Source organism: Palaemon carinicauda, chromosome 4, assembly GCF_036898095.1.
Source record: "Palaemon carinicauda isolate YSFRI2023 chromosome 4, ASM3689809v2, whole genome shotgun sequence".
In the NCBI taxonomy this organism is placed as follows: Eukaryota; Metazoa; Arthropoda; class Malacostraca; order Decapoda; family Palaemonidae; genus Palaemon; species Palaemon carinicauda.
Genome location: NC_090728.1, coordinates 34,090,677 through 34,105,676, shown reverse-complemented (window position 1 = coordinate 34,105,676; position 15,000 = coordinate 34,090,677). Strand labels below are relative to the sequence as shown.

Here is a 15,000-nt window from a genome sequence, read left to right as displayed (position 1 = left end):
AAGGCCACTTTCAGTTACCCTCATAATCCTGCAGAACAGAAGGAATTGTTAACATAAGTGAAGGGAAATGTTAGATCATTGAATAGATCAATAGATAATTAACTTAATATAATTTCTTGATTTCACTTAGGTTTTATTCCTGCTTCCACCAATTTTCCTGAAACACTTGATAGTAACATAACTTTTGAATCTCTAATCATTTTCACTGCAACTTGTGAAAGGAGAAAACTTTAAAAGAAAATAGTCAAAGATTGAACTTATCAAAATCTAATGGAATGTGAATTTCATATATAAATTTAGTTTTATATGAATCAGAGAAAGGGGGTCAAAAGTTGATAGTTTAATAAGTACCCTATTATGAAGACAATAAGGCTTAATGCAGCTGTCCCTAATGTTTTCCTTATTCGACACCCTATTGACCTACTTCAACTTTAAGACAGAAAAAAAGTCTAACAAAAATGGCAGATTCATTGATACGTATAGCAAGGGAAGAAAGATTTTAGTGGTCTTAAAAGAAGTCTTAAGTGGTATTCCGTTACCAAGAGCACATAAATCAAGGTAACCGTGCCTCAAGCAGGTAAATTATTACTTTAATGATTAGTTAGAGAAAGATATTACATCTACAAACAAATACCTCTTATTAAGAGCTGGAATGAGAGGACTGAACTTCTGGGTGCCCATAGCACTCATCAGAGGAAAGAAACGTTCCTTTGATAGGTAAAATAAACACGATCCTGAAAAAAAGGAAGAATTCAAGTCCTTCAGAGGAACAACTTTTTTTTTAATTGTTGTTAAAGAATTGAAGTTTACGATGTTAACTTTCATTTCTACAATCAGGAATCGAAGACATTTTTTAAAAGATATATGATATCGAAGGCAGTATTACAAAACAGGTATGAATGCAAGACAAAATTTGATGAACAGGTAACGGACTTGTTTAATGAATTTTTAATTTTATTATATTTCATTTTAAGATATATAAAGTTAAATAAAAGAACAAAATAATTAGTGTTTCTTTACCTCTAGTATTCTGACTTGATTACGAAATTATCTACAAATCCTATACCAGTTCATCAAAATTTTTCTTATATCACTTTGAACAAAATAATGAAAATTATTACTCTTATGAAATCAATATGTAATTGCATTGATAGGATTTTTTCTTATGGTATAAATATAATAATGAATTACTTCATATATATATATATATATATATATATATATATATATATATATATATATATATGTATGTATATACATATATATATACATATATATATATATATATATATATATATATATATGTTTATGTATATATATACAGTATATACATACATAATTATATATACTGTATATATATACAGTATATATATAGTAATTCATTATTATATTTAAACCATTACTATATACATACATATATATATATATATATATATATATATGTATATATATATATATATATATATATATATATATATATATATATATATATTATTAATGTAACTTACCAGTGTCAGAGTAATGTCGCGTCAGTATAATCTCAAGAGCAAGACCTTCCCACATCATAACATGGTCCCCTCGAGATACTTCTGTGACCACTCTCTCCTCAAAGTTAGTGAATTCCAAATAGGATATCTTACTCAAACCTGCATCTGCTAGTTCCTTGAAGTCTCCTGTTTCAATACTCTGTTAGGATAACATCATGATGTAAAACTGCACTAATTTCTCTGTATACTTCTACAAATTGTCTTCCATGTTCAAAGAAAGAATAACCTCTTTTTTGGTCGTTTGTCATTAATCTGAAAAGTAATGTTTTTACGCTGCTGTCTTATAGATTTAATTTCTTAATGGGTTAATCTAAGACATGGGACATCAAATTAATTCAGTGTTCCTAATGACACAAAGGTCCCCATTGGACATTATTAACTCTATATGGCCAATTACTATAGGCTAATAGTTTCTTCCAGTGATCAAATTCTTCTTTTAAGTGTTCAGGTGCCACATTGTGGCATAAACTGGAATGCAAAGATTAACAATTGATGCTCGGGAACGTCTTTCTTAATGGGCGATTGTAAATTGCAGAATCAATAAAAATAATTTAAAAGCATTTGCAAGGCAAGAAATTTGACAGAATTCGTCGGAAATAATAAAGATAAAGACTGGAAGCGAAAAGTGGAAGTCATTGAAAGTAGGACACAGATGCAGTTTTTCAAAATGTCTATCAAAGATTTAAAGGCAACTCATGAATGGCAGAGGCAAGGGCAGTACCAACGCTCTAGCTAGCAGAAAAATTTCCTAGAGACTGACCATATATACGTATGATCAAGCTAGGACCAGGGAGGGCCAGGCAATGACTGCTAATGACTCAGCAGGTAGACCTATAGACTCCCCCAAATCCGACATCCTTAGCTCACAAAGATGGTGACGTTGCAGGCACTACAAGAAACTATCGAGTTTGAGTGGGACTCGAACCCCAGTCTGGTATATCGCCAGGCAGAGACGTATCCAATAGACCACCACAACCACGTTTTTTTTTTTTTTTTTTTTTTAGTATGCCTATTTAAAGAACATTAAGTAAATACTTTAATACTTTTTTCATGAAATAGATGTAGAAAACACAAATCCTTACAAATAAGATCTGTTGATATGAGCCTCCAGACATCCACAAGACCGTGACTCGAGGGTCATCCAACACAGCGCGTACCTTGTGGTACGGCTGAGGCACGTAGCGGACTATGAGAAGAGACCTCAGATTACCAGCGTAGCTTTCCATCATAACCACCATTGTTATCATCCACGCTGCTACCAGGATACTCCTAGACAGTCCTTTAACTGATCTTTCTTCTAGGTCTGAAATTATTGCAATAAGTCTCAAGCATAATATGATCTATATGATTTAGCACTAAAATCCAAAACCTATCTAAACACATGGTTATGAAGAAGACATATGGCTATACTTTTGTTAATCGGTTTTTATTACTTTTCATTCTGTTTTCAACTACATCAACTCGCAGGTTAAAAGTAAGATCAAATTTTGCCCTTTTGATTTACCAAAGCCTTAAGACACTTGATAAACAAATGAAAACACATTTCAGACACATACAGTAAAACAATGAAAAGGACGCATTTTATTTTCTATGTTCATTTAAATTTGATTGTGGTTACTATTTTCATGACAGTAGCAGCGACATTCTTGCGAAAAATGGTAGAATCCAAAACTCTTAAACATGAATATTTAATTAAAGAAAAAGTCATGGCACAATAATCGTTAATGAGGTTATTTATAATCCCTTTGCATTAGTGAACTTCCACTTCATTAAATGTTAACTATAACATAAATATTTATCATATTGAATGCTTAAAATGTTTAATCAGATATTATTGTTATACGAACATTTCTTATCATTTACAGCAAAGCCAAATGCATAGTTAAGCTTGGAATATCATATTTAGGAGTTTTTTTTTTTCATTTTCTAAATAAGAAACGTAACACAAAATCTAACCTTGTGTGAAGAATATCCTCACAAAATTCACCAAGGAAAACTCTGAGATTCCTTCACGCTTCATGAAGAGTGAAATGAAAAATGAGATTCCCATGACTATTCCCAAAGAGAGCAGCAGATAAAGCCAGACATTGGGTGCTAATGGCATAAGGAAACCCCAAGGGTTAATTTCCGTCTCTCCCTTTCGAGCCAAAATCCTTCCATAGTCGATCATCAGCGTCGCTGTGTAGTCCAGGACTTGGGCTCTTGTATAAAGGACGCTAAAAGGAACGAATGCCAAGTCCATCTCCTAAAAGGATTAATAAGATTATTCTTTGAACATAGACATGTCTCAGCAACAATTTTATTTCAAAGATATAAAAGTAGAATGTAAAACATTTATTTTTATTCAAGTAAGCCACAAATAAGTCTTGATATCGAAATCACTCTACCTCGGGTTCAAAGACCCCAAGGGGGAATTAATACTTTGTGACAATAGCTTCTTATCGGCCAAGGATTCGAACCCTAACTAAGTTGAAACTGGGGTTACAGTCGACTCTCTTTGTGGCCTCGTGGTAAAAATGGAGTCGACTGCAACCTCAGTTTCATCTTAGTCAGGTTCGAATCCTTGGCTGACCAGAAGGTATCACCATAAAGTTAATTCCACCTTAGGTATCTGATACCGAGGCAGTGCGAATTCAATATAAAAAAGTAGTTGTGGCTTATATGAATAAATGAAAATCACGAATAAATGTGATACATTATCATATATCTTTATATGATGACTTTAATACACATTCGGTTTAGAAAAGCTCTTTTGGCATTTAATACCCTCAACATAAAAATAGATCCACTATATTCAAGATATAACAATCCTAATTAAGTGACTTACCCCTTTCGCAAGCATTCCCACCATTCCATTCCAGGTTCCATTGGGATATTTGTATCCCCAAGCACCATCCGGTGGTCGGGTAACTGTATATCTAAATGGAATAATATGTATAAATTAAATTTAGAAAATATTGGGATATTTGTATCTCCAAAGCACTGTTCTGTGGTCGAGTAACTATATATATATATATATATATATATATATATATATATATATATATATATATATATATATATATATATATATATACACATATATATATAGATGTACATATATATATATATATATATATATAGAGAGAGAGAGAGAGAGAGAGAGAGAGAGAGATCAAGTTAAGAAAGTATTAGAGATTCTAATTGTTAGAATTCCTATTGGACGTTATGGTCGAATATCATAGTGGAACTCACGTGAAGTTCATCCTTTCAGTAAGAATATTAAAAAGCTCAACAACTGGTCCATAGAATGGGTTATGAGCATGTTTATCTCCAGGCTTTCGTTTCCTTTTGAGCATTATGTGAGGAGCATAGATTTCTGCTGTTGTCCGCAATTGTCCTCCATCAATTAGTCTGAAAATAACATTACACATGTCGAGTAAATCAAGCTAAACGATTAATGATATATTTTATAATTTTGTTTATTATATTATTGTCATTTATTTTATAAATCGTACAAAGTTTATTCTCTTCATATAATCAATGTTAGGTTGTGTTTTCCTAGGTGTTCGTGACTTATTATTTCCCCAAATACCAATTAAGTAATTTATGAAGATGAAAGTTAGCATGATTTTTTTCAACATCAATTTATGTTTGATTTGTGTGTGGATGGATTTTCCCTTTCTGAGTGGTGATAACTTTTCAGAGCCACCCATACTAGGTTGCTTTGCTGTAAGCGATCACAATAGTCTCCCACCATCACCAATCCGCAGTGGCCAGTGTGGTGATGAAAATGGTCAATCCCCAGATATGACCAAGGACATGTCTGAGGCCTTTGTCCTGCAGTCGACTAGAAACGGCTTTATTTGTTATTGTTGTTGTTGTGATTTTGCTAAGGCCTTGGCATAATTTCTTTTTTATTAAGAGTTACCAAATACCACATAATACGAAAACAAACAGAAGGTCTTTTAGAATTTAATAATTAATTGAAGGGCCCTAATTGGTCTCAATCCCTGACTATCCATTCATTTAATCTATGTCTTGCTGTCTTATTAATGTATAGTAAACGACAAATTCCTTCATTATTTAAGTAATCATGTTCTGCTTGATATAAAGCAAAAAGGATATAGGTCCGCTTTAGTATAGCTTCCATCTCATTACGGAAAAGCAATATCACATTAAGGTTTCGGGCAAGGATTTGATAACCCCATTTCTTGTGTTATATATGTCAAACGCATATATATATATATATATATATATATATATATATATATATATATATATATATATGTGTGTGTGTGTGTGTGTGTGTGTATGTGTGTGTGCAGTTTGTTTTTGTTTAGTGGGGTATATACTTATCATTTCAATCACAGCCAACAAATCGTATGGAAACTTACATGTCAAACTTATTCGGAAACATTCTGTAATCGGATGTGTACCTTAACCCGTCCCTCTGGTTCCACCTTGCGATTTCGAGCGATCGTTGACTATATGGGACAATCAAATTGATCCTGTACCTGTAATTTGTAGAAAACAGATGATTGATAGATATTTCTATGTTGTAATATTTTACATACCAATATCCAACCAAAATCTGTAAGTAAAGGTCCCTTTGAATCACTAATAGGATATGCCTATGTAGTACGATTTAAGACAGGCCTATGTTGTAACATTAAGTAATACCTATGTTGTAACATTTAAGATCTGCCTATGTTGTAACATTTCAGATACCACTATCCAACCAAACTCTCTAAGCACAGGTCACTTTGGTTGGATATTGGTATCTAAAATGTTATGACATAGGCATCTCTAAAATTAGACTCAAAGAGACCTGTGCTTAGAGATTTTGTTTGGATATTGGTATCTGAAATGTTACAACTTCTTCTTCTTTGTCTGCCTACATCTTCTCCCACCTTTATGTGGGGTCGATGTTTCTGGAGAACGCTGGCCAGAAACATCGACCCAACATAAAGGTGGGAGAAGATGCAGACAAAGAAGAAGAAGTTGTAACATTTCAGATACCAATATCCAACCAAACTCTATAAGCAAAGGTCTCTTTAAGTCTAAAAGACATGCCTATGTTGTAACATTTCAGATACTAATATATAACCAAAATCTCTAAACACCGATTCTTTGAGTCTGTTTTTAGACATGCCTATGTTATAACATTTCAAATACTAATATCCAACCAAAATCTGTAAGCACACGTCTCTTTTAGTCTAATAGACATGCCTATGTTGTAACATTTTAGACACCAATATCCAACCAAAATTTCAAAGCAAACATCCTTGAATCACTAATATCTAAAATAACAGAACATTATTTGCTTCAAATCGTACTTTTTCTGTCCATCTCCGAGTGAAGGAACAAGTATGATGCCGTTGACTTTCGAAAGTATTTCCTTCACATCCTGGACGTCATTGAAGGAAATTCTCGTGACAATTAGGAGTCTCGTAGACCAAACTAGGAGGTGGTTCTCATGCAGTGATTTCAAGACGCTGGAAAAGAACTCCTTTTTGTCGCTCGCAAGAACGATGTACGGGTTGTTTGCTCTCTGGCTTAACTGTAAATCATTATTATTATTATTATTATTATTATTATTATTATTATTATTATTATTATTATTATTATTATTATTATTATTAGCTAAACTACAACCCTAGTTGGAAAAACAGGATGTTATAATCCCAAGGGCTCCAACAGGGATAAATATTCCAGTGAGGAAAAGAAAAAAAGGAGGTAAATAAACTACAAGACAATTAATGAACAATTTAAATAAATTCATTTAAGAACAGAAACAACGTTAAGATAGATCTTTTATATACCAACCATAAAAAGAGACTTATGTCAGCCTGTTTAACACAAAAAAAAAAAAAAATGTGCTCTAGATATAAAAATGGAAACAAATTTCAATTTTATTTTGAGAAAGAAATCTACGCTCTCTTCATTCTAAAAGAAACAATCAATTAATGCCAAAGCTATTATATTATAATTATATGAATAAATAATCAAATCTTTATTAAGCATCAAATACAAAGTAATACTTATTCACAGGAATCTTGTTTAAAATCCCACATTTACCTTACGGAGATTAGAAAGTAAATATTGATCTGTCCGAGAAGGAGCCTCGAAGAACGCTTTTCCCATGTAGCTGCCAATTGCCTTTGTAAACTAAAAGAAAAAAAAAAGTTATTTGAAAATATCTTTAAACTATTGTACTCGACCCGTCAAAAATGACAACTGAATGGTTACATATATGTGCATACACATGCATACATGCACACAGATTCAATCCTTCTCACCCCTCCCTGGGTAAGCGTGACCAGATATATATATATATATATATATATATATATATATATATATATATATATATATATATATATATATATATATATTATATATATATATCCATACACTTGTTCTTTATTATATATGGGAAATAAGCTCTTTCCATAGAACATTCAAATCAACTTGCTTATGAAAGTCCATATTACTTCCTATATTCTTGATAGATTTATGATTGAACTTTTTTAAATGTTGGATTCATATCTATTTCACTTGCCTTTATTTTATACATTTTTTTAGTAAATCATTCCTTAATTTAGATTGGTCGTAATAGCCATAAACATACAGAAAAATTGTTTTGCTTTGAATATTGATATTTAATTGAAAAGTAAGTGCTGTGTTCGTAAAGTAATAATTTAGGGTTGAAGAATAATATAACTAATATTCTTAAAGATAGTAAAGATGATGATGATAATGATTATATTAGTATCAATTTAGTAAACAAAACGGCAAGATTAAAGATGTAATCCAAAGGTGCGATATTAATGTAAAAATTACATTGAGATTAAATTTTTCTGACTTTGTATGCACATAAGTATCACATTCATCTAAAATTCTACTGTAAATTATATCATAATGATTAGCGTCAGACTAAGAAATAAATTTATGGGCCGTTTAAATGTCAATACATGATAGATGCACATGAGAGTGTTATGAAAGAATAAACTATCGCTACCAACCTTAGGTACATTAGCCGTCTGGTTAGTATCATCAGTTACGACGAAAAGGAAAAAGTCTTTAACCACTGACTCTGCTATTACAGCTTCAATAGCACCCGATGCATCTTCGATCAAATCTGACGAATCTTTATTAAAGAGAATCTTTATTTAGACTTCTGGAACCATATTTTTAATCATTAGCTATATGTAGATTTTTGTGGGTACAACTATTGGAATATTAAAGAAATTCTGGTAATGACCTTCGGAACAAGATCATGACATCAATTCATGAGCATTTCCTTCAATTCTCATAAAACAATAAGTTTCATGGATACTTAGAATTCCAGCAAAATTTTATTATTATTATTATTATTATTATTATTATTATTATTATTATTATTATTATTATTATTATTATTATTATTATTATTACTATTATCTAAGCTACAACCTTAGTTGGAAAAGCAGGATGTTATAAGCCTAATGGCTCCAACAGGAAAAATAACCCAGTGAGGAAAGGAGATAAGGAGACAGATAGAATTGTGTACCTGAGCGTATTCCCAAGCAATAGAACTCTAACCCAAGACAATAAAAGACCATAGTACAGACGCTATGGCCTTACCGGAGATTAAAGAACAATAGTTTGATATTGGAGTCTCCTACTCCTTGAAGTCCTCCAAATAAATGTTGATATATTTCTACGTTAAACGAGATATTTTTAAATAGATCTATACATTTTTTAATGCAGTCATTCAACAAGCATTAGGTAATTAGTGCTTTTAATATTACATAACATAAAACCAACTAAAAGCAAAAATGATGATATGCGATTGGAGGTATCTACCAAAATATTTAGAAATTAGAAAGACAAATAATGACGTTCACCTGATGTTATTGATTTGAAGCCACTAATGACCTCAGCGTTGGTCATCACCAGTAATAACATGAGTCTGATCATCTGAAAAGAAATGTAAAACGATTAATTGATAATGATAGTGAATGCAACAAAATGCTTAACGTATAGAGTATATTCCTAATGTCTATTTTGCATCCTAAGCTGTAACTATAGATGGAAAATGAGGATGCTACAAGCTCAACACTATTAAAAATTTGCCGTAAGAAATAGTAAAAATTTTGCCAGGCATTTACCGTTTGAAAAACGGATATATTGACGTAAGGGAGTGATATTACGGTCCCAACCTGTGAAAGATAATAACGAAGTAGGGTAAAAATTACGGTCTCCTGTATTCACTGAAACATGGCTGAGAACTGTATATTTTTACGGAGAATTTCCTATTAGAATTGCGGTTTTTTTTTAACATTTAAGGGAAACCAACAGCGAAAAAAAAAATCCAGTGAGGAAAACTAACGGTATAAAGAATAAAGTGCAAAAGAGAAATAAAAGTACACTGAGGTGAATAAACATTTTAAATAGATAAGGGACAAATATCCTATTGGATGAGACCAATATCAAACTGGTTAAAAAAAAAAATTTGCTCTAAGTTTAAACTTCTTAAGTTTTATGCATCAACTATTTGATTGGGAACAACCATCCCACAATTTGATATAGTGAAAAATGTTTTTGAATACTGTGTAGTATTGAGCCTAGTAAAATATGATTAATTGTATACCTATTATTACGTGCTAGGTGGAATTGAGAATTGTTTGGATAGACTTGATTGCAAAATATTATCAGAATTATGACTTTTATATAGCAGGCATAAACAGCAAATTCAGTGATGAGTATAGAGATCAGGGATAGATAATTACCTCACAGTAAGATTTTTCTGATAATTTAGTCTAGTAAGCTTCTTAAGACCAGATATATGGACATTACTTAAAACATGTAATTAGGAAAAAATGAAAACATTTCCTCAGAACAGAACTTTCTCTATATGCCAGTTTGTGCACAGTTGAATAAAAGTTATACCGGTTGTAAGTCTTAAATGTGTTACATGTCAAAGAAATATCGTTAGTGAATTTATCCAGGTGGAGAAGATGCATTTCATAGATTTTCTAACAATCACACTTTAAGATTATTATATATTTTTTGTTCAGCTTCCAAAATTGGTTTTGTACACTCCTTTGAATCAGATTTCTTATACGAAGGGATTAGCACACGAACTGTCTGAACTCATGAGATGGGATTGAATCAAGGAGAGTAGAATTCTCTGAAGAGACCAATAAGCATATTTTTAGGACCAAACCACGTATCATTCGTGTCCATGAAAGGCAAAAAGCCAAGAACTCTCTCCTGGAGAACAACAGAGAGAAAATTTTTGTAGTAACTACGGTTTCTATTACCACTCTTTTTCTTGGTTAAAAATTCAACAGTATTACTAAAAAATAATGCACTGACTTCATTAAGTTTTGGAACAAAGGCCTCAGAATTAACACAGTAAAAAGAAACACTAAACCGACAAATAATACTATCTTGATGACAAGAATCAATGAATTTATGTAAACATTAGAAACTGTAAGAGTAAGACGAGCGTCAAGGCTCTTGCAGAGGCCAAATTGCAAACTAAATAATATATTATTATTTTCAGTATATTCACTCACATGTTCTGCAAATAGACATTTAAAGCCTCTAGACCAAATTACGGGAGTTATAAAAATCGAAGCATTTGCTAATGGAGAACCACTACCAATCCCCAAACAAGTGCAAAATCCGAAAAAAAAAAAAATTATTAAGGGGGGGGGGGGAGGAATTTATTAATTTGCAGGTGAAGCATAAACTTCCTGAATGATCATACACTCAAAATAGTTTCACCCAACTTTCCAAACATTTTTGGCCTCCAAACCTACAACCATGAAAATGATATTTGCCTGGTAAATTTATTGTAAGCGCACGAAGTCAATTCGTAGGTTACAATTTAGATTTTTTTTTTTTTCGCTTTTCATTTACTTGATCTGTAATTATATCTCTGCAATACGTTGCTATATTAAAAGATGATACTCTCTACTTCCAACACCATCATTAGATTCACAAAATACTGTATTTATTAATAGAAATTGTAAATATAGGTCTATGAAATTGGACTATCAATTTTAGTATTCTCTACATGTTTTCTGAATCGCGAAATGTTTTTAAATTTAGAGATTTAACTTTACAAAGGTTAGATACAAAATACATGAATATATGTTTCTAATAATATAAAATAAATGAATTGCATCACCTGCGTTAGAAGTAAGCTATAGACAGGAGTTTTCAAAGAAATTTCTCTCTCTCTCTCTCTCTCTCTCTCTCTCTCTCTCTCTCTCTCTCTCTCTCTCTCTCTCTCTCTCTCTCTCTCTCTCTCTCTCTCTCTCTATATATATAATATATATATATATATATATATATATATATATATATATATATGTTTATATATATACATATAAATGTATATGTGTATATATATACATATATATATATGTATATGTATATATATATATATATATATACATATACATATATATATATATATATATGTATATATATATGTTTATTATATATATATATATATATATATATGTATATATACACACATATATATATATATATATATATATATATATATATATATATATATATATATATAAAAGTTCTTATAAGAAATAACTAAAACAGACTGCATGTTATTTGATGAGACTTTGAGCAATGATACATATAGCCTATATAGGTGACGTCCAAGAAATTAAAACGAACAAGAAGTTTGAAAGTGATTTGCCATTATAAAGTTTACCTTGTTATTATAGATCCCTAATAATAGAGACTTATGTATTTTAGGTTTGCAATGAAAAACTAGGACTTACAATGAAATTTATTGTGAAATACAAAAGAAGCTACTGACCACAACAACAATTGCAGCCAAACATAAGTGAACAGCACATTATTGAAACATATAGTGCATACCCCTCTCAAGGTTATACATGGTAATAATTAAAGGAGTAAATGTATGCTACAATCATAGCAAAAAAATAAGAGCGGACATCAAATAACTTTTCAACTTTAAAGCATACAGTGCCATACAATGAACATGTTTAGCGATATTAAAGTCAAATACATGTAAACATAAAAAGATATAAACTTTCTCTCTTGATAAATTGGGTGCAGGTAACAGAAAAGAACCAGATTCTATGTTGACATAATCGTATAAAATAACTAATGGAAATATCACAAGAAGTCCTTGAGTTACTTTGGTTTACAGCCCTTATGGGCCCACTATCGACACTGGGCTCCTGACAAGAGTGTGTGGCTGGCTCTGTGGACATAAGGCAGTTTGAGATTCCGGGCTTGACCGCTGGTGTTCTGGGGGCCGAGTGATGACTCTCAAGTGCCGTCTGTTCCTCTTCGAGAAACTAGCGCTCATATTGAGTTTAATTGTATACTGACGGGTGGGCATTGATTTGAGATAACGTGTCTTGTTCCACTTTTTGGTAGCTTGGTTTGATTGGCGGGAGTCTCCGGGTAGTATCAATGATGATCATAGCCTACTGCAATTTTTTCACTTGCAGGTTCTCTTTGACGTACTATATTGCCCATCTCTAGTGGCTGTCTACCAACATGTGTCTTTTAGTTGTAGGCACGTTGTCATTTAGTTACAAGTTGCAAGCTAAAATAAAGATTTGTTGGCCTCTCTGAGAGGTGTGTTGAGATACTGAAGTATCGCCAGACTCATCGGATTTTGGAGCCTCTTTGTCGGTTTGACAGCGGCTTCTGCCCTGCCATTGATTTAATGTAGTGATGACAGACGGACCTTGAGCCCCATCTCCTGAAGAAGGCGTCCATCTCTTCAGTGACTGTGTTTGTACCTCAATCAATCGATATTCATTCTGGGACTCCCCAATGGGAAAAGTGGGATCGAAGGTGGTGGCTAATTTTGTTACACGTGACCCCGTTTGGAAGTAAGCTACATCTGACCTACCAGTTAGTCTGTCTGCACATGCCATGTATGTGTTGCCTTCTATCTGAAATATATCTGTGATGACCTGCTGGAAGTTGTATTTTGCTGGGGGTGTGACCACCTTCATTTCAGTAGGCAGTGAAGGTGCATGTTCATCACATGAAGTACATTGAACACGACAATGTTGAAGGTTTCCTTCTATTCCCGGCCAATATGCAGACTGTTTGGGCCTTCTAAACAGAGAGTCGAGGCCTTTGTGTCTTGCGTGTATGCTAGCAGATTCCAAATGTTGTGGAAGGGGTGAAGGCAGGTGGCTTCTTGTGACTTCTGCTAGGGCCAATCAACAGATGATACACCTGATCATTGGATGTGGTGCTCTTGACTTGCCATTCATCCAGTACTAATTTATGAAGTCCTGCTATTAGACGGCAACGTTTGCATATGCAACTATTGCTTGAATGTCGTCCTCCAAGTCCACATCAGAAGCTTCCTGGGAAGATCAAATATGTCAGTTATCCTGAGAGAAGATCCACTACAGTGTTACTTTTTTTCTGAGCAGGTATTTGATGTGGAACTTGAATTGAAGTCTCTTCTTCAGGTTGAACAACCTTGAATTGAAGATGTCCTTTTGAGCCCTATCACCGACTGGTACTGTAGCCTAATTGGCTTCGTTGTCAGGGCGGTGGTTTGCTGTGAGATTGCCTTACTAGTGATGTCTGCTGTTGCAACAAGGCAGGAAAGTTTAGGAAAACCCGGGGGTACTGATCCCAGATTCTTGCTGGCAATCAATGACATATAAGATTTTGGCCGTTGGCACGAAGTAAACTTCCTGCTTTGTACGTCGCCCACCTATTCCAATGGTGCATGCATTGATCCGAGGCATTTCACTTGAAGTTTTGCTACGTCCCTAACTCTTTTGAGTTTGAAATTCCTGATGTTTTATCTGCAGGCATGAAAGGATGACGGGTCTGGCAATGTTGATGAGCTCCTGTTTCTGCAACGGCAAATATTGACACCGACCTCTCCCTCCCATCAGAAATACCAACCTAAATTGAAGGATTGGGTGAGTGGTGTGCCTCTGCAAAAATTACCGCACTCGAGGGAAGCGGTGCCTTCTTCATGCGCCTACAGCATTTTTAGAAATACCCTGCCTTTATTCCACCATAGCGGATTCATAACTTTTGCTGGGCATGATGTCCGACCAGAGGAATGACATACCTTACAGTTCCCACATTGCTTCGCATTTGAATTACCACACAACACCATTACATCTAGCTCTTAGTCATCACTGCCTGACTTCCGTCAAATAACACCCAAGACACTTTCAATATCTTAGTGTGCAGTTTCAACAGTACAACACAAAGGCTGTGTGACTTCTACACTCTTAAATGTACCTCAGGCCTGAAATGTATGGCTAATATTTTAAAACAGGATTACTAAGACCTATTGTTTTATGTAAGACCATATATTTAGCTAAGCAATATCAACACCTTGGGCACTTAAAATCACATTCGGTGGCCTTTTTGGTGCACCTTGAGAAATAATTGCTCACAGACTCCTTGTGTCCTTAGGCAAAAA

At 33.2% G+C, this 15,000-nt stretch overlaps 1 protein-coding gene across 1 annotated transcript in view; it reads right to left on the bottom strand.

The window, feature by feature from the left end:
- Window positions 1-13,061, bottom strand: part of LOC137639363 (glutamate receptor ionotropic, kainate 2-like) — a 14,237-nt gene extending 1,176 nt beyond the window's left edge. Inside the window, exons 1-12 of the mRNA XM_068371638.1 lie at window positions 13,014-13,061; window positions 9,419-9,491; window positions 8,555-8,679; window positions 8,395-8,465; window positions 5,924-6,043; window positions 4,782-4,940; window positions 4,375-4,465; window positions 3,504-3,792; window positions 2,630-2,850; window positions 1,509-1,686; window positions 635-734; window positions 1-28 (exon numbers count right to left, since the gene is read on the bottom strand). The exon at window positions 1-28 is cut by the window's left edge and continues 102 nt beyond it. Of these exons, the coding sequence (XP_068227739.1) occupies window positions 1-28; window positions 635-734; window positions 1,509-1,686; window positions 2,630-2,850; window positions 3,504-3,792; window positions 4,375-4,465; window positions 4,782-4,940; window positions 5,924-6,043; window positions 8,395-8,465; window positions 8,555-8,679; window positions 9,419-9,491; window positions 13,014-13,061 (1,503 nt within the window). The remainder of the gene's footprint in view (window positions 29-634; window positions 735-1,508; window positions 1,687-2,629; window positions 2,851-3,503; window positions 3,793-4,374; window positions 4,466-4,781; window positions 4,941-5,923; window positions 6,044-8,394; window positions 8,466-8,554; window positions 8,680-9,418; window positions 9,492-13,013) is intronic.
- Window positions 13,062-15,000: the final 1,939 nt, after the last annotated feature.